This window comes from Eschrichtius robustus, chromosome 6 (assembly GCF_028021215.1).
Source record: "Eschrichtius robustus isolate mEscRob2 chromosome 6, mEscRob2.pri, whole genome shotgun sequence".
NCBI classification, from domain to species: Eukaryota; Metazoa; Chordata; class Mammalia; order Artiodactyla; family Eschrichtiidae; genus Eschrichtius; species Eschrichtius robustus.
In genome coordinates this window covers 78,939,842-78,965,738 of record NC_090829.1, presented here as the reverse complement: position 1 = coordinate 78,965,738, position 25,897 = coordinate 78,939,842, and the positions used below count along the sequence as shown (strand labels likewise).

Sequence of the window (25,897 nt, the reverse complement as noted above, 5' to 3'; positions counted from 1 at the left end):
CTGGATGAGAGTTTAAAACCTAAAAGGGTGAGAGGGCAGCCATGGCCTTGCAGAATTAGGTTATAATTTGTGCTTTGTATTCATAAAGCTAAAAGAATGTTGAAGTGCCACTTGCTAAGGCACCTCTAACTGTCCAGCTCTGTTGACTGCTATCCCAGCACCTCCAGTAGTACTTAAAGCTGGAGTCAGAGTGGTATTTGGAAAATCAATAGCTCACGTATCAGGAGGAAGTTTCTTCCTAGTTTGACTTTTTATGGTTGCTCTTATTGTCTGGGGGTTTTCTGGGTCCTAAGGCTTCTCATTTCTCTTGAACAATACCTCTGGTTCAATTAATGTACCAGGAGTATAGTTGGGGGTCTTCATTCACTTTAAGATTTACATAAAATTGGCTCAAACCCTCATTTCGTATCTTGTGTAAAGGTCTACTGTTTCCTCCCAGATTTCTGCAGGTTCCTACATGGGTGGCTGCATGAGGATTATGTTTATATGATTACTTTGACTCCCACTTCCTGTTGCTGTTGATAGTTGTCACTATAATCACAGAGGTGAATAGATAGATAGTTCAGACGTAATTCCCAAATTCCCAAAGACTTGTCATGGAGCCTAGTAGTTCTCCTATTGGAGTCACCCCTTTATGTTAAGGTACTGTCTCAGAGGCCTCTGAAATAGATGTTTGCTCCCCAGTAGGGAGTATCTTACTTCCAAAGTAGCGGATCATTTTAGTAGAGTATTTAGTAGGTTCCAGAGAGAATGGGCTGTCAGACAAGTTAATTTAGTGGAAGATGGTCACTGAATAGGGTAAGTAGAGGGCTGATTGGGAGCAAGAGTGAAATTTGTAGGGAACAAGAGAGGCTCCAATGGCAAACAGACTACTTTGGGAAGGAGCAAGAGTTTGAGAGACTGTGGCTTGTTTTTACTCTGTGAGAGATCTTAATACCATTTCCAGAGTATGCAACTCGGGATTTTGGCCCCCTCAGTACTGTTAAGATTTACAGAAACAAAAACACTTGTAGCCCTTCCTTTATAGCCATTGCCAGTCACAGGGCCAAGTTCCAGGACCTCAAAATTATGAAAACTCTTTCAGCAGTCTCTGAGAGTATTTACCCATTCTTGGTTTCATTTTCACTCTTTCTTTCATTCATTCTCCCTATAGATGTCTCCACTAAAAAGTATTCAACTCCCTCCACTACTTAAAAATCACTCCTCTGGGACTTCCCTGGTGGTCCGGTGGTTGAGACTTTGCCTTCTAAGGCAGGGGGTGTGGGTTCGATCCGTGGTCGGGGAGCTAAGATCCCACATGCCTCGCAGCCAAAACAACCAAAACATAAAACAAAAGCAATATTGTAACAAATTCAATAAAGATTTTAAAAATGGTCTACATCAAAAAAAAAAAAAACTTTAAAAAAATAGAAAAAAAAAAAATCACTCCTCTGGTCCTTACTACAGTGTAACAGACAAGAGAGTAAAAATAGTTATATATAGTTGTGACCACAATATATAGGCAAATCCCTGAATATGTTCTATTCAATATTGTTTCATACACACTTTCTCATGTTTCTAAATTCTTTTCATTTTTATAATTTTTGAAATTGTATTAGTCCAGTGGGTTGAAATGCTGTAATTTGCTTTATTTGTATGTGTGTGTGTTTTACTCATTCAGAAGTTATTGCCCCATTGTCTTCTTTGGTTTATGGTTGCTAAGGAGCTTTCATTCTGTCATTGTTTTATAGGTATTCTTTCTTCGTTTTTTTAAAGAATGAAAAGATTCAATTCAATTCTTCTTCTTTGTAAATTTGAAAAAATATTTTATGCTTTTTGTTTAGCAGCTTCACCACAACATATCTAGGTGTGGATTTATTCTCACTTATCTTACTCGGGACTTAGAATACTCTTTTTTTTTTTTTGGCTGCGTTGGGTCTTTGTTGCTGCACACGGGCTTTCTCTAGTTGCGGCGAGCGGGGGCTACTCTTCTTTGCGGTGCGTGGGCTTCTTATTGCGGTGGCCCCTCCCACTGCAGAGCACGGGCTCTAGGCGCACGGGCTTCAGTAGTTGCAGCACGTGGGCTCAGTAGTTGTGGCTCGCGGGCTCTAGAGCACATGCTCAGTAGCTGTGATGCACGGGGCTTATTTGCTCCGCGGCACGTGGGATCCTCCCGGACCAGGGCTCGAATCCGTGTCCCCTGCATTGGCAGGCGGACTCTTAACCACTGCGCAACCAGGGAAGTCCCGAGAATACACTTTTGATCTGAGGACTTGTGTCTTTCTCCATTTTGAATAGTCACAATCTTTATCTCTTTAAATATTGTTTCTCTACCATTCCTCGCATTCTCTTCTTCTAGAAACTACTAGAGCTTCTCAGACTAACTCCTCTTGACCCTTAACTTGTTCTTCCACATTTTTATTTCTTTCTCTCTCTGTGCAGCACACCAGTCAAGGGTCAGGTGGATCATCACAGACATGGGGGTTCTTCTCACTGTTGAGGGAGCCCCAGACAAAAGGCTCCAGCAGTTTTATGGACCCTGGGGAGAGGTGGAAGGGAAGGATGAGGGGAAAGGTCTAAGAGTAGAAATACTGAGTCAGCTGGGGAAAAGTAAGTCTCCATGGGGAAAGTGTCTCCAAGGTCCTCCTTCCCTCCTACCATAAGGCAGCCTGAGCAGAAGCATCTGAAGAAGACCTCTGCCCAAGGCCCCAAATAAAGAAACTGAGGAACAAAGGTGCCTGGGCTACAAATATAAATATGTGAAGGAGCGTGACTGGCCAGTGACAGGGCCGAGTCCTTGACTGCAACTCCCTTCAGAGACTGCAATGCCTTCTTGGCTGTGCAAAAAGAGTGAAGGGGGGAGGCCTTGAAATAGAATGTGCCTGGCATTTTGGAGGAATGGCAAGGAAGCCAGTATGGCTGGGGCAGAGTAAGTGAAGGGAAGAGGTCTGAGAGGTACCAGGGGCCAGATTACATAAGACTTTGTAGGTCATGGGAAGGATTGGGGGTATAGTTCTCAGTGTGATGGGAAAGGAGTTGGACATAATTTTCAGAGTGGTGGGAAGTCATCAGAGACTTTTGAACAGGAGGGTTATACCATCTGAGACATATTTTAATGGATCAATTGGGCTTAAGGAATTAGATTTGTGGGCAAGGGTGGAAGTAGGTAGATCAGTTAGGAGGCAATTGCCAACTATCTAATCAAGACGTAATGGAGGCTTGGCCTAGGGTAGTATCTGCAGATACAGTGAGAAATATTCCAATTCATAATATATCCCAGTGAGGTGGGAGAATTGATGGAGTGGCAGTAGAAGAAAGAATGAAATGAAAAGATAAGAGGTGGTGGCCACAAGGTGAGACGCTTGATATTGAGAGTTTTTATGGGGTGCAGTGGTAACAATAGGGTCTGGGGTCTGGTCCAGGGAGGAAATGGCTGGGGTGGAGTGGGCAACAAGATACTGGAGGAAAAGAGGACAAGAAAGTGGAAGCTAGGCACTGTGTGCAAGAGGCTGAAATCGCCTAGGCAAGGGCAGTGATGGAGAAGCCAGGTGCCTAGGAGGAGACGGACCCTGGGAGCAGTGGGTAGTGTAATCTGATGGCTTGGACTTACCAGGAGCTGAATTTCTTGACATGTAATGATGTGTTTTACATTTTACATTTACATTTTACATTATATGATGCTTCATATATTTTAATAGATCATATTTCATATAACATATAGTTCTATATTTTATAAAATATACAGACATTATATATCTATAATATATAAATATACATAATTGTATATACATCATATTTATATCTATAGTGGGATCCATGGTGAGCATGAGATCAAAGCAAAGCTAATCTTAACAGAAATACCATCTCAGCCATGAAAACTCCTGGAGAACCATCCCTGCCCTAGTCACCATTTAAGGAGTGATGAGAGAAAACTGACCAGGATGTCAGAGATTGGGAAAGAATAGAGTTTCAGAAGGAGAGACGGCCAACAGTGTGGCGTTCAACAGCATGGTCAGAAAAGATGAGGTCTGAAAAGTGTTCTGCGTTTGGCAGTGGGGGGAAGCCACTGACAACATCTGCCAGGGAAGTTTCAGCAGAGAGGTGGGGACAGAGGCTGGGGGTGGAGGCAGCAATCTCCACTTACTCTTTCAGAGAGTTGACTAGAGTCTGTCATACAGAGTGAAGTAAGTCAGAAAGAGAAACACAAATACCGTATGCTAACACATATATATGGAATCAAAAAAAAAATGGTCATGAAGAACCTAGGGGCAGGAGAGGAATAAAGACGCAGACCTACTAAAGAATGGACTTGACGACATGGGGAGGGGGAAGGGTAAGCTGAGACAAAGTGAGAGAGTGGCATGGACATACATACACTACCAAATGTAAAATAGACAGCTAGTGGGAAGCAGCTGCATAGTACAGGGAGATCAGCTCGGTGCTTTGTGTCCATCTAGAGGGGTGGGATAGGGAGGGAGACGCAAGAGGGAAGAGATATGGGGATGTATGTATATGTATAGCTGATTCACTTTGTTATAAAGCAGAAACTAACACACCATTGTAAAGCAATTATACTCCAATAAAGATGTAAAAAAAAAAAAAAATAGGAGAAAGAGAAACTAAAAGCAGTAGCAGAGGGTACTGCTGAAGTAACTGCTGTGAGGAAGGGAGAGGGTGGAGAGCCGGGTGAGCAGCCCAGAGGCCAAGTTAAGTGGAACTAGAGACTACCAATTTGTAATGTCACCAGTCTGATCAACTGCATAATTTCCTCCAGGAGTGCTCAAACATTCAGTCGTAAGAACAGATATGTAGATCAAAAGTAGATTGTTCTTGGGATGAAATCTGCACAAAGGGGCAAGTTTATTGAAGTTGCTTGCAAGAGAATGACTGAAAAAATATTCTATCACTGTGCTATCCAATATGACAGCCACCGGCCACATGTGGCTATTTAAATTTAAATTAGTTAAAATTAAATAAGATGAAAATTCAGTTTCTCAGTCATACTAGCTACCTATTAAGAGAGTGCTTTTGGAAAGCACTGCATTATAGGGTCTAGACTGGACAGAGCTGAGGTCTTGATAAAGTTGAAGAACAGATGTAGGTAGAGTAATCAAGAGCAAATCTCGGTGGAAAATATCTCGTGGACAGAGATTGGTACATTGAGGTTTAAGATTCTAGGGGCAGAGGTGTTCTTGGTGATAAGGTTTAGGATTATGTCATGGGAAAGGGGCTGCTGAAATAGCCTGTGGATGAAGATCTTTGAAGTGGGAAAGATCAAAGAACTTTGAGGCAGGGGTGTTGGTAAACTCATCCATGCCAAAGTCACCCAATTTGATAGGAATAATTGATTGGAAAGAAAGACCTTACATCTAATGCCAAAAATCTTCAGTGAGCAAGGAAGTAGTGACAAATGATTAGTAGCTAACAGCAGTGAGGGAGGAGAACACCTCAAAAGGGGAAGAGTGTTGCTCAAGGTCCCTCTGATGTGTGATAAAACAAGCAGTGGCTGGAGGCATGGGACATTCTTTGGGTTGGGCCAGATTTCAGTGAAAGCAGAACCCTGGGGGAAACATTTGATGAAGAGGTTGAAGACATAGAGGAGTTTATTACAATGGAATGAGGCTTCCAGAGGGCCTAGTAAAGCTTTGGAGGAAGTTTAGTAAAAGAAGGGAAATTCATGAGTACAGATAAGCATAGTAATATGAGGAAGATATGACCCTAGAATACATAAGACATGCATGCGGGGTAGTAGCTGGGGAAGACTGAAGTCCCAGGTGGGGTCAGAAACCTCACAAAGTTAGAAGACTGTAGTTTTTGTCTGACAGCCAAACAGTTTCTTGCTGATGACGTCCTCAAGTATCCTTTGAAAGAAATGTCTCCAGCTGATTAGGGAGGTGTCTAGATGGATTCTTGAGTGCCTAGCTCCTAACATCATCATAGCAACCAGTTATAACTAGACCCAGACCATTTCTATGACTCAAGTGCTAGGGAAGAGAGAGACTCTCAATGCTTATCCTCCAGTGGAGCCCAGCAAGTCCCGTAGCTGGGTGGCGTAAGGTTTGGGGTCATAACAGGGGAGGCCTGAAGCCACTTAGAAAAAACAGACTTTGAGCTAAATCTTCCCCATATCGTCAGAGAGGCAATTAGCATGCATAGCTCTAAGTGATGTCATGGAAGCCAGTGGTTGGTGAGGAACTATGGAGTGTAAGTTGTGAAATACTTTCAGTTCCACTCAGAATGGACTTCAGAGTGATTTCCACCCCAGGGTGAAGAGACAGGGTTTGGGGAAGGGTGGATGGAAACAAATTTTTCTTGTTCCGTCATCTGTCTGTTCCACTCTGGAGGCAGAGATAGAAATACTCTATTGCAGCTTCTCAAACTGGAGGTCTGTTAAAAATGCAGATTCTGACTCAGAAGGTCTGGAGTGGGGCCAGGGATTCTGCATCCCCTTGGGGATGCCGATGCCTTTAGAGCACAGACCACACTTTCGGTTGGCAGGTGAGAGGGGAGCAGTTACATGGGTGGAAAAATTCCGTATAATCTTTGGGAGAGGGAGCCTGGGTCTTGGACCCCTCTGTGAGTGGAGAGAATGGGTGGGCAGGAGAAGAGGCTCTGTGAGGCTCTGTAGGGAAGCAACCCTAAATTAGGAAGACAGAAGAAGCCAAAGGCAAAGTCATTTCCAGGCCAGAGGCACTGCTGAATAATAACATAATGGTGACTGTTAACTGGCAGAATTCTCAACTATGTGTTTGGTTTCTCCACCAGGTCATCTGCTCTATATCATATGGCAGGTTAGTGATAAAACCAGCATGAGTTTCCCCAGAGATAGTTGCTAGAAGCTTTTACAGTAGGTGACACCCTTACATTATCATTCAGAGTTTAGCAGAGGAGTAGCAGCACCCCAGGAGTGCCTGATAAGTAGTTACTGAACACAGTAAGTCTTCTTTAGGTCCCCCTTTCACTGTTCCAGGTACCCAGGTAGTTTTCCCGCCTCCCTCCAATATGGGAATGCATCTTGTACAGACTGTACTTCCTGCTTTCAAGGGCTTCACAGGCTTCTAGTGAGTGTAGTGCAATAGGCAGTGATTCAAACTTGTGCCGACTCTCACTGATGACTGGAGTCCCTTCCCATAGAGTTCAAGACCACCCCAGGCACCCACCCCCTTGATTATGGTTCTCACTGGGCCACTCTGCACACAGTTCAATTTCACCAAGTGCATGTCACTGTTATTTCTCTTCTACTCCCTCTTAGAAGAGAAACCTATTGATCAGATCAATTTAATTTCTCCTACCACCCCTGAAAGAACACCTCAGATAACTCCTCTCATCTCCCTCACCAACCTGCTTCTCCTTTCCTCCTTAATGTCAACATCCGTTTACTGAAGTCTGGAATGATGAAGCTTTACTTAGAACCCATCCTAACTCCCTCCCCAAGGTGGCGTCTAACTTCATATTAACTAAGAAACAGCATTTCTCCCCTAACCCTGCACTTCTCACTCACCACTACTTAATTTCTCGGCCGGGTCTCAAGCAATTCTGTGATCCAGAATAGGTCTTACAGAGACCCTATAATCAATCACATTTAAGGAGTGAGGAGACCCAAATCCCTCCACAAACCCCAATATGCCCTCAGGGATGAAAGCCTTTCTCTGAACTCTCCCAGCACATTCTCCAGGGGTTGAAAACATTTCCAAAAGCAATGCATCCTGGGGGGAGCAAATTTGTGGTACCTGGGGATTCCCCAGTACTCCAAAAGTACATCCTCACCTTCCCATTTATGATTCATTTCCAGCATTTCATTCATGTACCTTAAATGGTCTTCGACCACCACAATCCCAAAACAACCATCAAATCTGCCCAGTTCCCTTTCTGATCTCTGAAAGAGCTTAGAGAGGTCACAGAATAGAGGCCTTGGTTGACCATTTGTGTCATTTCCAAACTGTCTTATACCCTTGGGAGAGCTGGCCATGGGAGCAGCAGTCATGAGGGAAACTCTATAAAGGGAACTATTTGAATTTCAAAGATATTATTCACTCTGATCCCCAGCTACCGAGGCATAATGAAAGGAGGGATATCGGAACTCTTTTCACCACAGCAGGCCAAGGGATAAGGGGATAGGGAGGGGAGAAGGGAGCTTTTGGTCATGGTGAAGAAGTAATGGAGCCTGTAACAGCTACAGTGAAGAGAATCAATATTCAGATTATAGGGAAGTAACCAATGGGTGAATGAGTTGTCTAACTTTGCTGATTTTCTGTGTTCTGGGATTTAAATTCACAGAACCATAGTACTGGAAAGAACCTTAGAACATTTAGTCCACCCCTTCATTAAACAGATAAGGAAACTGAGCCTCATAGGAGTTGCAGTTTGCACAAGGCCACCCAGTTAGTTAGCAATAGAGTAAGGACAAAAGCCCCTTCCTTTCTGCACACGCCAATGTGTATGCACAGTTCCAGAGTCTAATATCTACTTCTTCAAGATCATTACTGATAAGATAGCATCTGGGTATTGTAAAGAGAAACGGAGTTTCTGGGTTTTTTTTTTTTCTTTCTTTCTTTCTTCCCTCTTGTGTCTCTTTCCCCACTTTCCACCTTTCCTTCTTTTAGGTGCTGCTTCCTTGGAAAGTCAGGCATTTTTCAACGAGACTGGAGACCTGCCATGCCACTTTCCAAACTCTCAAAACCTAAGCCTGGATGAGCTGGTGATATTTTGGCAGGACCAGAATAAGTTGGTTCTCTATGAGCTGTACAGAGGCCAAGAGAAGCCTCACAATGTTCATCCCAAGTATATAGGCCGCACGAGCTTTGACCAGGACAACTGGACACTGCGACTCCACAACGTTCAGATCAAGGACAAGGGCTCTTACCAATGTTTCATCCATTATAAAGGACCCCAAGGACTGGTTCCCATCCACCAGATGAGTTCTGACCTGTCAGTGCTGGGTATGTAGCCAATGGCGCGTTCAGATCCAGGGCCTTCTCAGATGAGACTGCAATAGGTGGGGGAGAGGGCTGCCTCGAGAGAGGCAGAGGACAGCCAATTCTGGGAAGCCCGTTTGAAGGGAGTGCAGGGCTTGGGAGTAGGGAACTAAGAGTCCTTCGTACTTTTTATAGTTTACTTCTGAATGATCTGTAAGAATCTGCTTTGGGGACCAGATAGAGCTAACTAAACCAAGGTAATGTGGCTAAGTGAAAACCATGGGTGATTTGGCCCTTAAGTTTATATGAACCATATAGGTCTCAAATCTCTTTTACATTCATTTTCTCCTTCAGTCCAAGAGTTCTCACCTACTAAATCTTTGCCTGGAGCTCCTACCAAGGGTGACAGCTGGCTGATTTGGGATTTCCCTTCAGCCTCCTGGAGGTTGCTTATGACTTATTTGCTGCCCAACCATAAGCCCAGTAGACAGGAGGGAAATAACCCAAGGCACACAATCCAAAAGCTGACAAACCAGCTCCCTTGTTTTTCCAGGCCTTGAAAAACCTACATGTCACTACAGATTTTTTAAAATTAAAATACAGTAAAATTATTTTTATTTTGGTGTACAGTTCTATAAACATGAACTTATGTATAGATTTATATAACCAGCAATATAAACAGGATACAAATCATTTTCAGCACCCTAAAAATAATTCCCCGTGCTATGCCCTTATAGTCATATCCCCTCTATACCCATAACCCCTGTTTTGCATCTTATAGTCTTATCTTTGTGTGAATGTCACATAAATGAAGTCATACAGTATGTAACCTTTTACGACCAGCTTCTTTTATTTAACGTAATGCCTTTGAGAGTCATCCAAGTTGTTGCATGTATCAAAAATCTGTTCCTTCTTATTACTAAGTAGCATTTTTGTTTATCCACTCAACCCATGGAAAGACATTGGGTTGTTTTCAGTTTGGGGCCATTATGAATAGATTTGCTGTAAAAATTCATGTACAAATTTTTTGTGTAAACGTAAGTTTTCATTTCTCTAGAGTAGATACCCAGGTGTGGGATTACTAGGTCCAGATTGATTATTGTTAATGAGGTTTAAAGTAGGTAACACCATGGCAATCTACCTTCTACCGGCCACATCAGGTACAAGCAGAGTGCTTAAGGAGTGGGTAGATATAGCAAAACTTGTAACAATATCATGCTAATCACTGAAGTTTTAGAAACAATATACTAAATTATAAATTAGTATGTAGAACCTGCACAGCATCTACTGACTACAGAAGAAGAGCAAGGGATTTGGCTGGCAGAAGGGGCTAGCCCCCCTGTTGCTCAGAGAGCACCTCCTTGATTGGGGTAAGCGGGAAGTAAGCATGCTGGCCCCAAACTCCATTCCTGAAAAATAAATGTGGGATCATTATGTGGCTCTCACCGTGGGCTGAGGCCCACAATTTAGACACCCTGAGGCCTGCCAGATGTGTCCCCAGTGAGTTCCCAGGATACCTAGTTATTTGTTTTTCCTCTCTAGATACATCTAAATTTAAACTGATTTCTTTTTTTTTTTTGTATCTCTATTCTGCTTTCAGCTAACTTCAGTCAACCAGAAATAAATCTAATTCCTAATCAAACAGAAAATTCTAACATCATAAATTTGACCTGCTCATCTACACAAGGTTACCCAGAACCTCAGAGGATGTATATATTGCTAAAAACTAAGAATTCAACTACTGAGCATGACACTGTCATGAAGAAATCTCAAAATAATATCACAGAACTGTACAACGTTTCTATCAGCATGTCTTTTTCCATCCCTCCTGAAACAAACGTGAGCATCTTCTGTGTCTTGCAACTTGAGCCAACGAAGACACTGCTTTTCTCGCCACCTTGCAATATAGGTAAGCCTGACAGTTTCTTTTATCAGGTATTATACACAGATGGGTAAGGCAGAGCATCCAATGTCCCCTGCTTGCCAGGAAACCTCCAACTGGGCCATTTTGATACTGTTAGGAAAGACCCAGACAGAGGGCTCCTGTTTCATCTGAGTGCTACAAGGTCCAAGAGGCTATGAACCTGTGCTGCTCTTGAGGAAGCATGTTCTTAGCCTTGACACTGGCCCAGTCTTTTGGGCTACCTTTAGATAGAAGATTCTGGAGCTTAGGTTAGAAGATGCAGGATTTCTCCAGGCTAAAATTCTTCCACTCATTAAAACACACACACACACACACACACATTCATATATACATACAGCACTTGTTATGAGTACAAAACCATTCTAGACATTGTTGGTTTCAGGGGAGAAAACCAAAAGGTATAAGACACGCTCTCTGCCCTTCTAATAGAATCAGAACTCCACGATGGACACACATGGTAAACTGGATTGTAAAAGGACTGAATTAGAATCTAAATTATATCCCATGGAAATATACAACTAAATTTAAAAACAAGAGTGACTGATAATAAGATTTATAGGCATTCAGAGATAGGCAAGTTCCTTGAGGGTCAGTAAAGGCTTCCTAAAGGACATGGGACCTTATATTACCATAACAGAAATAACTGGGCTTAATAAGTGTGGGAAAGAGGTGACAGGTACTCAAACTTGTGGTAGCTTCTGAAAAATTCTGAAACAGCATTCAGGCTTGGGAGGTGAGAGGGCCACAATCTATTAGCAGTATCTGCCATGGGCACAGGCAGTGGTGGCCATCAGTACACATGTGTCAAGGAAATACGCAGAAGCAGAAATGCTTGTGGCATGTTGACAGTGTACTATGGGGGCCAATCCCACTGGGAAAGGGTTGGAACTAAGCAGTGTACACTAATAGGAGCCTGCCATTTTAAATTCCTGGCTTTGCCCTAGAATACATCCATATTTGAGACCCCACTTTTGAGGAGCAGTAATTGCAAGAGTCTCTCCTGCAATAAAGGCACTCTGTACCCACACTGCCTTCAACACTGCTTGTTCTGAGCCTGACCCCTCCTCCCACCCATCTGCCTTCTGTTTGCCTTGGCCCCTCCTCCACCTCTGGCCCCTTGGTTTGCCCCCTCCTAAGGCATCCATCCAGCTCCTTGCTCCATCCTCTGGCTTTAATGCCTCCCCTCTCCTCGTGTTTCATTGTTCAAACATAACTTGGCCTCTTGATGCATTCTTACGGACAGCCCCTGGGGCCAGTCCCCACCAGCCAGCTTAGCTGTACCAGTGGGCCAGTCCCCTGGGCAGGTGCTGATTTCCTTCTGATCAGACACCTCTGACTCTTGACAGTTCAGTAACTGGCGAGGTCACCCTGCCTGTCCTGGTTGCTTCCACTGTAGCCTCTCTTGGCCTGATAGAAGCCTCTCCCATGCTGTCCTGAAATTTAGCACCTTCTTGGCGCTGCCAACATCACCACACATGACACACCCTGGGGCTCTCTGCCGTGACCCCCACAGGGACAGAGCCTCGCCACCACTAGAGCCTCATCGTGGCTCACCTGTCTGCCGTTTCTCAACTGCTGCCAAAACCTTCCTAGCTGCCGCCATCTTCAGAAATGTTTCAGCTCTAGCTGCCTCAGGAAGATGGGGCTTGCCTCTCTGTGTCCCTATTCTATGGCTAGATCAGATATAGGTTAGGCCCTGTGTCAAGGAATCGTTTTGGGTATCAAAAGGTAGCAGCCTCCATGTTAACAAGTATTACCCTCCTTTACTGGGATGCCAAACAGGTTCAAGTGAGATTAAACTGGGACAGACTCAAAACGTGTTGAATGTGGCCTGCAGTACCAACAACTCCTTTTCTTAAGGTCCCAGGAACAGGGCATGGGTCCACAAAATGCCCCTAAGCTAATGGGAGGTCAGCTGGCCCTATTCTCCTGTAATTTGAGATTAACTACCAGACCTCTTCCCATAAATGTCTATAAGATGGGCCACTCAGTATTAATTTTTCCGCCCAAAACCTGTTTTTTAACTTCCTGTAAGTTTAGGAGTCCTTGTGCAAGGAAGTAAGTCCTGACTTCCCAGGAGCGGATTCTGACCCTGATCCTCAGGGCATGAAGACATATCAAAAGTTTTCCAGTAGGAGAGACAGGCTGAAAGCCATGCCTGAGGAAGTCCACCTAGACATCAGGGGAAAGAACAAACAAAGCTGGAGATAGGAGGCCTGTAAAGAGGCTGCTATGTTTGTCCCGGTGAGAGGTGTCTGGAGCCTGATTTAGAGATGATAGTGGATGGAGGAATTACTATAAGAGAAACTTCAAAACTTGGGGCCTGACCACACAGGGGGCGGAGGAAGCCGGATGCTGCCCAGATGACTGTACCTTCAGAGCCTCAGTACAGGTACATTACCCAGATTCCAGAACCGAGGGCCAAGGTGACCCTCTTCTAGATCACGGTCATTGTCATCTCAGTCTCTGGGAAGGGAAGGCAAGGCAGCTCAGTCCAGGCACTTGGTCAGAGTCACTGGCTTGGTTCTCAGTCAGCTGCCGAGGCCCTGAGACGTGGATTTTCTATGGCCCAAATCATGTGGATTTCAGGCTGCTCTGGCAGTAGAGCCCTGAGGAGATGCTGGCATGTAAATAAAGTGAAGAGAGCAATTATAAAGCTTTTATAATCAACCTTCCTGGCTGATTGAAAACTTGGGTTCATTTTTAGATGCAAAGCCACCTGTGCCAAGCCCCCCTGTCCCAGACCACATCCTCTGGATTGCAGCTCTACTTGTAACATTGGTCGTTGTGTGTGGGATGGTGTTCTTTCTAACACTAAAGAAAAGGAAGAAGAAGCAGCCTGGCCCCTCTAAAGAATGTGGTGAGTCAGTGCTTGTCCTCTCTGCAGATTGCCACTTTGCAGCTAACTTCCGATCAGCTGCCTTCTGGAGCTGGTTGGCTGAGCCCAGGCTGGCAAAAAGTCAGCAGGTGTTCGGAGGAAAAGGTTCCCTCAGGGTTTTGAGCCCATATAGACGGGACTCAGCAGCTGATAAGGTTGCCTGGATTTCCAGGAAAGGCAACACTTCTAACCTAAGGTTTACAAATGTACCTCTGGTTTCCAAACAAAGCTGATTATTCCTTGCCTTACCTACTTTATTTCATGAGGTTACTGTGAGAATTCAATGAAGTAAAATGGTGAAAACACTTCTAAATGTTCACGATTATGGACCTGATGATGTTCAGGCAGGGATGTTTGGTGGGAGAAGGGGAGGATTAGGTGACCATAAGATTTGCCTTCTCATCTCTAAAAGTCTCGGTTTACTGAGAACTAAGTTAGATGAATTATTCCCCACTGACTTTAAAAAATAATATTAACTCATATGGATTACCAAGTAGTACATATCCATTACCAAATATACTGAAAATAAAAATCACCTATAGTTCTACTAGTAAGAAAAAATGATTATGCCGACATTTTAGTGTATAACTTCCAGATTTTTCTATGTATTAATCTGTTATTTTTCCATAAGTGGGATAGTATTATGAGGACTGTTTTTCACAATTTGAATAATATAACATGTACTGTTTTCTAACTTTTTTATACTAAATGTTGGAAGAATATTTTCAGTGTCACTAAGTATTATTCTACAGCATCATTTAAAATGGCTGCAAGATACTCCGTTATGTGGATACACCTTAATTTATTTAACCAAGTCCATACTGTTGGACAGTTGGGTTGTTCCCATAGTTTTGCTATTTTAAACAGCACTGCGTTGAGCAGCCTCCCCATTGACTTCTGTTGTAAAAATGCCCTGTGTTTAAGGGGGGGCAAAGTGGTTCCTGACTTTATAAGAATCCCATGCCTGTTTGTGGTTTGGGCTGGTTTGGATGAAGTTGTAAGATAAGCTTGGACTTTATCTCAGTAATTGCCTCCAGGAAAAGTTTGGTTGGTGCTCATAATTAAGGTAAAACCTTCTTACTCACTTATGGTAAAAAGCACAAGCTGAGTAATGCTTCTGGTCAGCATCTTAAGATTTCAGGGTACTGATTTTAAGATCCATCTAGAGAATGGACGGATGACATTAGCAGTCATTCATTTCATCCAGCTGTATTCCAAAAACAAGAAATCTAGGCGTGATGATCCAGTTTCAATACATTAACACAAAGCATATGGCAGAGCCATTCAAACTGCCAAAGTACAGGGTATACTGAGAGATTTCTATGTCACAAAAGTGTAAAATTCACAGCGCAGGGTCAGATGTGCAGTTATATCATGCTTGTCTAGGCTTTGACTTTTCAAAGCGAGAATTTTGAACTTCTCTTTCTCTCAATCTCATTGCTATTTAGAATTAGCTAAATGTGCAGAAGCAACCTTCTGCTTGGAAATAAGCTGTCTCCTAAATTTGGTTTTGCATTGGAATGATTAGCTTACAAACGTAACAAAGAAAAGGGATGGAGAAAAGCCAAGTAAAATGTTTCTTCCCCTAAAATGCAATCAGAAAAATTCAGGAGACTAGATAAGGGAGTTAAAGAGGGTGTGTCTGTATATATGAGAGAGTTGTAAGGGTGTCTGTTGCGTTTGAGATGGTCAAATTGAGCTATGAGTATTAAAAGGCAGAAGACCACAAGAGAGCATAGTACATATACGAACCCCTCAAGAACGTGATAAAGAATATTGGCAGAAAAAAGTTGTTTGGTCAGATAGTCACATGTGCCAGTAAGTTTGGTCAAAGAGAAGAGCCTTGATATCATTGGAGGAGGGAGATGTACCAAGTAACCATGCCACGTAGGTATGAGATGTTTGTAAAACTGGGTTTTGTAACTTCAGCAATGTCTGCACTTGTTTGTGGATACCCCTGGCATTGGCTGTATGATAGGCAGAATAATGCCACCAACAAGATATCCACCTCATATACCCCAGAATCTATAACATGTTATCCTACATGGCAAAAGGGACTTTTCATACGTGATTAACATACTGAGTTTAAAATGATGAGTTTATCCTGGATTATCCAGGTAGACCCAATCTAATCACGTGAGTCACAGAATCTTTCCCACCTGGATTAGAAAGATGAAATGCAAGGAGGAGAGATCCAAAGCTTGAGACAGGCTCAACGCACCACTGCTGCCCTTGAAGATGGAGGAAGGGGCCGTAAGCCAAGAAATGTGGGTGGCCTCTAGAAACTGGAAATGGCCCCCAGCTGAAAGCCAGCAAGGAAATGGGGATCTCAGTCCACAAGGAACTAAATTCTGCCAGTAGACAAACATGGAAACAGTCATGACCCATCCACAGAGACACAAGCTTACTGATGAGTAGAAATTTCTCCAACAATGCAGCTTCCTCCTAATCCAATATTAATCCTTTTCTCAGAGGAGACAGCCCTCCAACTAACTAACTTGGTGTCAAAAGTCCTTTCCAGTGATTTTTCAGTAGTTACAGTTTTTCTATTCCTCAACCGTACATATTTACCCTGTTTAGGCTGTTAAATGAATAAAAGGGAAATGCCATGGTTGTTCTAGCTGGTTTCTAATCTCTCTTCTCTTTTTTTGTTTTGTCAAATAGGGCAGTTAAAGCATGAGAAATTGTAACCTTCAATTACTGTCTTTTCCCAATCAGAAGTTACCCTCTCAGCTTACCCAGTGGGGAGAAAGACTAAAATAGCTCCTCCTGAAGTTTTACTTCCTCATTTGGTTCTTGTCTGACTAAAATCTGTATTGTAATAGTGCCTAGCAACCTACAATTTGTACAACTTGCCTCCCTCCTCCAAACTTGGAAAAGTCTCAGCTCTTTCAGGAATGATTTCTTAAAGGGAAAATGTCTTTTCCAAAATAAATCATTTTTAACCACCATTTAAACAGAAAGTTTCACAGGGCTTAAAAACTGAAACCAGGTGATATCATCATATCTGCTCTTCAAAATGCTAAATTTGTAATCAAATCCAAAAGTTTAGAAGCTGTCTTTTTATTGTCTGCTTTCATTTTAAGATAGAAGCTTTTTTAAAAAAAAAAAAACGGTGGTGATTTTGTCATGAGTATGAAAGGATAATATTATTTGTGTTGGTGTACAGACATCCTGAAATACTGTATTCAGCTATAAGCACTGTTATTTTTAAGAGGAACTTTGACAAAAATAGAATGTAACTAGATTTACAAAGTATCTGGAAGATCAGTCAAATATACAATGGAATATTACTCAGCCATAAAAAGAAACGAAATTGAGTTATTTGTAGTGAGGAGGATGGACCTAGAGTCTGTCATACGGAGTGAAGTAAGTCAGAAAGAGAAAAACAAATACCGTATGCTAACACATATATATGGAATCTAAAAAAAAAATGGTACCGATGAACCTAGTGGCAGGGCAGGAATAAGGACGCAGACATAGAGAATGGACTTGAGGACACGGCGGGTGGGGTGGGGGAAGCTGAGGCGAAGTGAGAGTAGCGTCGACATATATACACTACCGGATGTAAAACAGATAGCTAGTGGGAAGGAGCAGCATGGCACAGGGAGATCAGCTCGGTGCTTTACGATGACCAAGAGGGGTGGGATAGGGAGGGTGGGAGGGAGGCTCAAGAGGGAGGCGATATGGGGATATATATATGCATACAGCTGATTCACTTTGTTGTACAACAGAAACGAATACAGCATTGTGGAGCGATTTTACTCCAATAAAGATGTATTAAAAAAAAAAAAGAAATATCTGAAATAACTGAGAATGCTCAGCCTGGGGGAAAAAAAAAAAGCCTTGGGGAGGACACAAGTGCTGCCTTTAAATATCTAAAAACTGCCATAGGGTGCAAAGATCATACTTAACTGAGGCTCTAAAGGGTATCTCGATGAAGGTTATAAGAAGGTAGAAAGAAATAAGAGACTTTTCTAACAGTTAAAGCTCTTTTAAAATTATATAGAAGAGACAGACTTTTCCTTCCTCCCATTAAGGATTAACTGCTACAGGAATTGCCCTCCTGCTGTAGACAACTAGAATCAGACAAAATATATGTAACAACTGTTTTCAGATATTGGACAACAGGCTACAGAAAACTATAGTCCCTGAGAGAAGGGAAAAGATGAGGTGAGCCCTATGATTGTCCACAACTTACTGCCTGGAGTCAGTTTCTAGGCTGCTCTGAAGGCAGGGGGAGCCCTAATACCAAAACTAGAAAAAGACATTACAAGAAAAGAAAACTACACATATCCCTTGTGAACATAGATGCCAAAATGCTCAACAAAATTAGCAACTGAAATCTAGCAGTGTATTAAAAGTATTATACATCATGATTAAGTGGGGTTTATTCCAGGAATGTAAGGTAAGTTTAACATCCAAATATCAAGCAATAAAACTCACCTATTGAAAGACTGAAAAGAGAAATCATGTGGATACAGAATACATGTCAATGGATACAGAAAAAGCATTTGGCAAAATTAATACCCGTTCATAATTTTTCAAAAGAAAGATAAACTCTTATAAAAGTAGGAATACAAAAGAATTCCCTCAACTTGGCAAAGAACAGCTACTAAAATCCTTTAGTTAGCATCATAGTTAAGGATAAAAGACTGATTGCTTTCACCTAAGATCAGGAATAAGGCAAGGATGTCACTCTCACTGCTTCTGTTCAACCTTGTACTGGAGGTCCTAGCCAGTGCCACAACTCTAGAAAAAGAAATAAAAGGCATGCATATTGGAAAGAAAGAAGTAAAACTGCCTTATTTTGCAGATGACATCATGTTTGTAGAAAAGCCTAAGGAATCCATTAAAAGCTATTAGAACTGATTTAGTGTAGCAAAGTAGCAGGATACAAGGTCAATACACAAAATCTATTGTTTTCCTACATACTAACAACAAACAATTGTACACTGAATTTTTTAGTACCATTTACAGTAGCATCAAGTAATATTAAAGACTTTGGAATTAATTTTTTAAAACAAGTACAAGACCTGTATGTATACTGAAAACTAAAAAACATTACTACTGACAGAAGTTAAAGTAGACCTAAATAAATGGAGAATTATGCCGTGTCCATGGTTTAGAAGACTAGCTATTAAGATACCAGTTCTCCCAAACTGATCTTTGGTTTCAATGCACCATCAATCAAAATCCTGGCAGGCTCTTTAGTGGAAATTAAAAAGCTTATTCTAAAAGTTATGTGGAAATACAAAGGATCTACAATTGCCAAAACAATTCTGAAACATGACAACAAAGATGGAGGACTTATACAACCTAATTTCAAGATTTATTATATAGCTATAGTAGTCAAGGTGTGACACTGGTGAAAGGACAGACATATCAATCAATGGAACAAAATGGAGAGTCAAAAAATATGATTTTGTCAACTGATTTTGACAAAAGTGCCAAGTTAATTCCATGCAGAAAGGATAGTCTTTTCAACAAATGGTATTGGGTCAGTTAGATATCCACATGGGAAAGTATGAACCTAGACACCCAAAAAAATAACTTGAAGTGGATCATAAACCTAAAATAAGAGCTAAAATTAAAAAACTTTTGAAAGAAAACATAGAAGAAAAATTTTGTGAGCTTAGGTTGGGCAAATCTCAGATAGGATACGGTAAGCACAAACTGTATTATAAAAAGATAAGATTGATAAACTGAACTTTATCAAAATTAAAAATTTTTGCCCTTTGACTTTGTTAAGAAAATGAAAAGTCAAGCCACAGACTGGGACAGAATGTTTGCAAAATATAAATATAATAAAGGACTTATAACCAGAATACATACTTATATAATACTACTTAGTAATGAGAAGACAATCCGTATAGCAAAAGGCAGAAAGTAAAAGACTTGAATAGATACTTCACATAAAAATATACACAAATGGCCCATAAGCACAGTCACACAGTCGTAACACCATTAGTCATTGGGGAAATACAAATTCAAACCATAATGAGATACCACCCCATACCCACTAACGTGGCTAAAATTAAAAGGACTGATAAATGTCAGATGTTGGAGAGGCTATTAAACAACTGAAATTCTTATGCTCTACTATACAACCCAGCAATCCTTGATATTTACCCATGAGAAATAAAGACATATGTCTTCACAGAGACACACACACAAATGTCCATAGCAGTTTTCTTCATAATACTGAAAACCTGGCATCCTGAATTTTTGCAGTTGGTGAATGGATAAACAAATGATGCTATATATATACAATGAAATACTGCTGAGCTATAGAAAGGAATGGACTACTGGTAACATGAAACAACATGAATGAATTTCAAAAGCATTACGCTACGTGAAAGACACTAGGCACGAAAAGACTACACATTACATGAAATCCTAGAAAAAGCAGAACTACTGTGGCATTAAGCAGATCAGTGGTTACAGGGGATGGGGTGGGGGGAAGGATTTGATTGAAAAGGGGCTGGAGGGAACTCTTTGGGCTTATATAAATGTTCTATATCTTGGTTGTGGTGGTATTTACATGACTGCATACATTTGTTAAACTCATCAAAATCTGTATGGAAAATGATTGGATTTTACTGTGTATTTTACCTCAATAAAACTGATTATTTTTAAACACACACACATGCACACACAAAGAGAACTGCCAAAGATAGGAAGTGTTCAAAACCATCAGGGGTGTTGTTGAAAGGATTGCTGCGGTCCCTAAATTCCTCCATGGACCCTGGGTTAACAACGCCTGCTGTAAGGCTGAGAGTGGGACAACAGCACGGTCATAACAGTCAACATAGAGGAATTTTCACCCGAAGTTGCTTCAGTAGTAAGTCCATGCCAGTAGGAACTCAGGCTTTGGGAGGTCCAGCCCACTAGAAATTTCCCACTTGAGCCTCTCCATGCAACCTTGTGTATTATTTGGTAGCACCAGCTGGCTAACCCATTTAGGCACCAACAACTGGAAGATTTCCTTTTCCTCCTCCTTCTAAACCTTACTTTCAGAAAAGGATTGGAAACTTATTTTCCCATCACTAAATGATTGCTAAAACTAAATGTATTATACCTCCCAGTAGTATTTTTATTTTAGTAAAGAATAGAGCTGTAAGTAAAACCTATTCCCAACATTAGAACTTAAGGCACAATGAACAAAAGAAGGCATTTGCTTTTTGGATGAAAGAAGCTCCTTCTCAGTCCCCATGAAATCTCATCAAGGAACCATCTATTCCACATATATGGCAACAACGATTTCTCTCTGAGTCCTAGGACTTAGGAGCCTCTTCAAACTTTCCCTCTTTTAGTTTTTATGGGCAATACATTTTCTGAAGTTGTTTTTGTCTCTTTCAGAAACCATCAAAGTGGAGGGGAAAGAGAGTGAACAGACTGAGAAAAGGTGAGTCCTGACCCTACAACATTGTTGAAAGAGGTACAATGCCCAGAGAGTCTATAATTTAACTAGGCTTGGTCTGAGGCATGCTGAGACCTCAGCATACATGAACTAATGGAGAGGAAGAGGAAAGTCAGACTAGTTAGGACTTGGAGGAAAATGTCCTAGCTATAAATGGATGGCAGTGTGCCCTATGCACAATGCCCAAGGGTCATGGCAAGTTCAGTTGTGGTCAAGTAAAAAATTAATACCAAAAGGGTCTGATGTGGTGAGCATAGGCTGCATCTTATTCACCATGGTAACCGCAGTACCTGGCACAGTGCCTGGGTGTCCTACATGTGTGGAATGAATAAATAAATAAGTGAGGAGTGATAATATGTACCCTCTAGCCTCAGTGTCTTTGCATCTGCTGTGCCCTCTGCTTGGAATGTTCTTTGCCACTTCTTCACCTCATTCTTTAGATCCTGACTCAAGTTGCACTTTCTTAAAAACCCTTCCCAAACTAGATTGTGTCAGCCTGTTATAGTATCATGTGGATTCCTGTGTTTTTTCTTCATAACACCAGGTTATACTTATATACTGGTATAATTATATTATTAAACTCTATAAACTTAACTAAATCAAACTTTATAGAGGGCAGGGAACATATCAGTGAAGCTCATCATTGTGCTGCCAGAACCTAGCACAGTGCCTGGCATATAGTGCTCAATAAATTTTTTAAACTGTGAAATTGCAGCAGCAGATATGTTTGTGTCTATAGAAAGTAGCCTTTTAATAATACTAACAGTTTTCAGTAGTTGTAATTTTCATGGTGAATACTGGTTGAAAGATGATAGGACTTATAGAATTTACACTCTAATGGTTTGATAAGTATATAACATGTTGAAAAGGAGTTTTGCGGAAAAGTAAACATTATTCTGGGCTTTAGTTTCTCTTACGTTTGCTTTCAGCTGAGCAATAGTTTAAGTTGTTTGTTTGATTTGTACTTATTTTTCATTTATTTGGCTTTCTTTCTAGATCCTTTACCTAATCAAATCCAAATAAGAACAGCACTTAAGTAACCCTAAATATGGCATAGGGAGAAGTGTGTATATCCTTTTCTTTATATTTTCCTTTGTTCACGTACGAGGGCTGTGGAAGGCAAAATTTGGTGAGGCGCTTTTTTTCTTTAAGAGTGCAAGTTTTCAGATTGTTTTTAAAAATTCAGTTTATTTAAACCAAAAAAAAATTTACCCATTTCTCCCACCTCCATACCCCCCCACCTCTGGCAACCATCAATCTGTTCTCTGTATCTATAAACTGATTTTTTAAAATTATTATTATTCCTTTATTTTTAGATTCCACATATAAGTGAAATAATACAGTATTTTTCTTTCTCTGTTTGACTTATTTCACTTAGCATAATACCCTCAAGGTCCATCCATGTTGTCACAAATGGCAAGATTTCATTCTTTTTTATGGTCTACTGTATGTGTGTGTATGTGTGTATGACAATTTCTTTATCCGTTCATCCATCAGTGGACACTTAGGTTGCTTCCATATCTTGGCTATTAAAATAAATATTTGCTGAAAGAATGAATGTATGCATGATGGAATACACAAAGATTCCTGGTGATCCATCCTTTCACAGCATGATGCAATCAGATTGTCTGTACCTCCACCCACCCTGAGAAACTGCACTCTCAAGAATATCAATGCTCTGGTCACATAGTCATGGGGTCAAAGCAACCCTAAGTCAAAAACCTGGTCACAGGGCTTCCCTGGTGGCGCAGTGGTTAAGAATCCGCCTGCCAATGCAGGGGACACGGGTTTGAGCCCTGGTCCGGGAAGATCCCTCATGCCGCAGAGCAACTAAGCCCGTGTGCCACAACTAGTGAGCCTGCGCTCTAGGGCCCGCGTGCCACAACTACTGAAACCTGCACGCCTAGAGCCCGTGCTCTGCAACAAGAAGCCACCGCAACGAGAAGCCCGCGCATCTCAACGAAGAGTAGCCCCTGCGCACCACAACTAGAGAAAGCCTGCACGCAGCAACAAAGACCCAATGAAGCCAAAAATAAATTAATTAAATAAATTTATAAAAAAAACCTGGTCACAGAGACACAAGTCATGATCCCAGGGTGCACAGCTCCCAGTGTGCCCAGCACTTATCTGGATACACCAGCCGCTGTGAGTCTCGGAATCCAGGATGGTGAGCCCAGGTGCTGAGATCTTGCCTGCCCTGTCAGACTTAGCTCAGAAGTGGTCCGGAAGAGCTTCAGAGGGAAGGCAGCAGGGAATCAGCACAGGGCAGGGGCAGGCCCAGACAAAAATCAAAGATAATAATTTAGGAAGTGTGGACGGTACATCTCCACCTCTCTTCAGTAGTTTATTTCTCCTCATTGCTAATGCAATGTCCCCTTATATTCTGCCCTATCATTGAAATCTAGAAAGAGAAAGTGGCTCTACTGTGAAATCTCACTGAATTCTTTTCTCTGTTTTTCCAGAGTAGAACTCCAAGAATCTGAAAGATCTGATGAAGCCCAGTGTGATATTAACATTTCAAAGACAGCCTCAGGCGACAAAAGCGCTACACATTTTTAATTAAAGAGTAAATGCCATATGACTATCCGGTTTTTATATGCTTTTCTTTTCAAGTTTTGACTGACCTTTTTCTTGTCTCTCTAAGCCTTCCCAGAAGGCAAGAGAATATTACTATTAATAATAGAGGGGGCTTCACGATTCCCTCTAAGTGAAATAGCCTCCCTACAATGCCAGCTCTGCTCTCTATGCCAGGAGCAGATTTTAACTGTTTCTTTTCATTTCGGAGCACACTTGTGGGTCAAGCCCACCTAACTGGTTCCTGGCTCAGGAATCATGTGTAAGACTAACACCTCCTGTTTCAGATTCAGTCTCTTAATGTTATAAATTGTGTTTTATGTAAAACTCCCAATTCCTGGAATTGTGGCTTTTATCTACCCTGAATCTCAAGTAGTGCCTCATTCCATCCTGTATACCTGTGACTGAACAACTACCTTTTCAGTCCGGGTGGGAGTTATGTATTTTATGGCCTTATAGTGTTAATATTAATATTTTGAAGTATAAAGAAATATGTACTATAATAATGTAATTACTGAGAAAAGTCCACCCTCTGCTAAGGAGTTCCTGTCCCTCTGTGAGGGTCAGTAAGGAAAGTGGTGGCCCAGTGTGCTGACAACAGTGAGCAGACCAACTCAAAATCTGGGAAATTAGAGACAGAGAAGGAACCAGTTCTGTAGCCATTACCGTCTGGGCTGTTGCTAATGTTAAGGAGGATCCACCTGCCCAAGAAGCTACTGCTGAGCCTTAGCAAAGAGTGCTGGATAAAGCAGGAGAGTGCTGTGCATCATAAACCCTGCTTCTCTTCTCAAAGAAAATGACTGAGACGATGGCCTGGGGCAACTGTTCAAGAGCCAAGAGAGAGATCGCAATACTCAAAACAGGAAAGAAAATGAAAGATCTTGACCAACAGAAATACACATGAACGTTCAGTCTGTCCAGTCCTTCGACAAGCCATAGGAAGAGCAACGGATGGACAGTCTGTCCAAATGGACTTAAGGCCAACTGCAGTTTCCTTGGAGGTTGGTGATTGGTTTTGATGATAGCCAGGTTGTTGTGATGTTTCATCTGGCTGGAAGCAGAGCTGGGTGGGGAGAGCTATCATCTTAATAATGGGGTGAATGGAAGGAGGCTTAGGGCTCTTTCAATGAATGGCCGAGAGGGAAGGAGCTGGAGCAGAATTAAAAGGACCAGAATACAAACTGCCCAGAGGCTGACTTAGCCTGCAGATGTCCTAAGGAGGTGATGGTTGGCCCAGAGAAGGGCTAGCCAACTTGTGTCTGAGGACTGTCTATGCGTCATTCTCAATGACGGGAAACCTGGGCGCAAGAGAGGAATATATTAGCCCTGTAGAAATGAGCTAGGAGACTCTGGCTCTAAGGCAGCATCACTAAGGGATGGAGAAGCCTCAGTCCAAACCTAAAGAGAACTTTGGGAAAGCCACAGAAATAGTAGTTCTTCTTATTCTACATAAAGGACCCTAAAGGGTTATAGACAGCTGTGCTAGCCATGCTTGAACTTGTAATCGTACCATCTGTGTGCTCTGCCCTGCCCTTGCCTTCCTTAGGCTCTAAGCATCTTGCTGTTTTGTAACATGTTTTTTTTTTACCTTTTATTTTATATTGGAGTATAGTTGATTAACAAAGTTGTGATAGTGTCAGGTGTATAGCAAAGTGATTCAGTTATACATTTACATGTATCTATTCTTATACAGAGCAGTTCTCAATAAATTTCTATTAAAATGATGTAAAAGTCTAAATTTTCTTCTTCTGTTTTAACAGTACTTATAGTCTGATATTACTACCTCTATCCTCCTAATGTATGTCCTTCCTCTTAACAGCTCTAAGGTAGCCCCATTCTCCAGTCACCTAGCTAAAAGCCTCTGACTCACCCTAAACCCTCTCCTCTTCCCTTTCCTCTGTGTCTCATACGATTCTATGTTTATCTAGTTACTGAGACATATGTCAGGTAAGGGATGTTGTTTCTCCGGATAACTAGGAAATCTGAAGTTAAGGAAGGGATACTTGCTTTTCAGTTTGTAATGTTTTATACCATGTAATGTGTGCTTGCATGTACGTTAAACAATAGCTTAGTATAAAAATTTATTCATTGAAAATACTTTGATTATAAAATAAATGCATGTAATTGTATTGTATATTTGAAAGTTGCTAAGAGAGTACATCTTAAAAGTTCTCATCACAAGAAGAAAAATTCGTAACTATGTG

At 41.6% G+C, this 25,897-nt stretch overlaps 1 protein-coding gene across 1 annotated transcript; it reads left to right on the top strand.

The window, feature by feature from the left end:
- The first annotated feature begins 41 nt into the window (after nucleotides 1-41).
- Nucleotides 42-23,684, top strand: CD86 (CD86 molecule). The gene is given in 7 exon segments (XM_068545510.1): nucleotides 42-77; nucleotides 8,573-8,918; nucleotides 10,495-10,803; nucleotides 13,526-13,682; nucleotides 14,239-14,246; nucleotides 21,071-21,104; nucleotides 23,582-23,684. Coding segments are annotated over 7 exon segments (987 nt in total). The 3' UTR covers nucleotides 23,679-23,684.
- The last annotated feature ends 2,213 nt before the right edge of the window (nucleotides 23,685-25,897 follow it).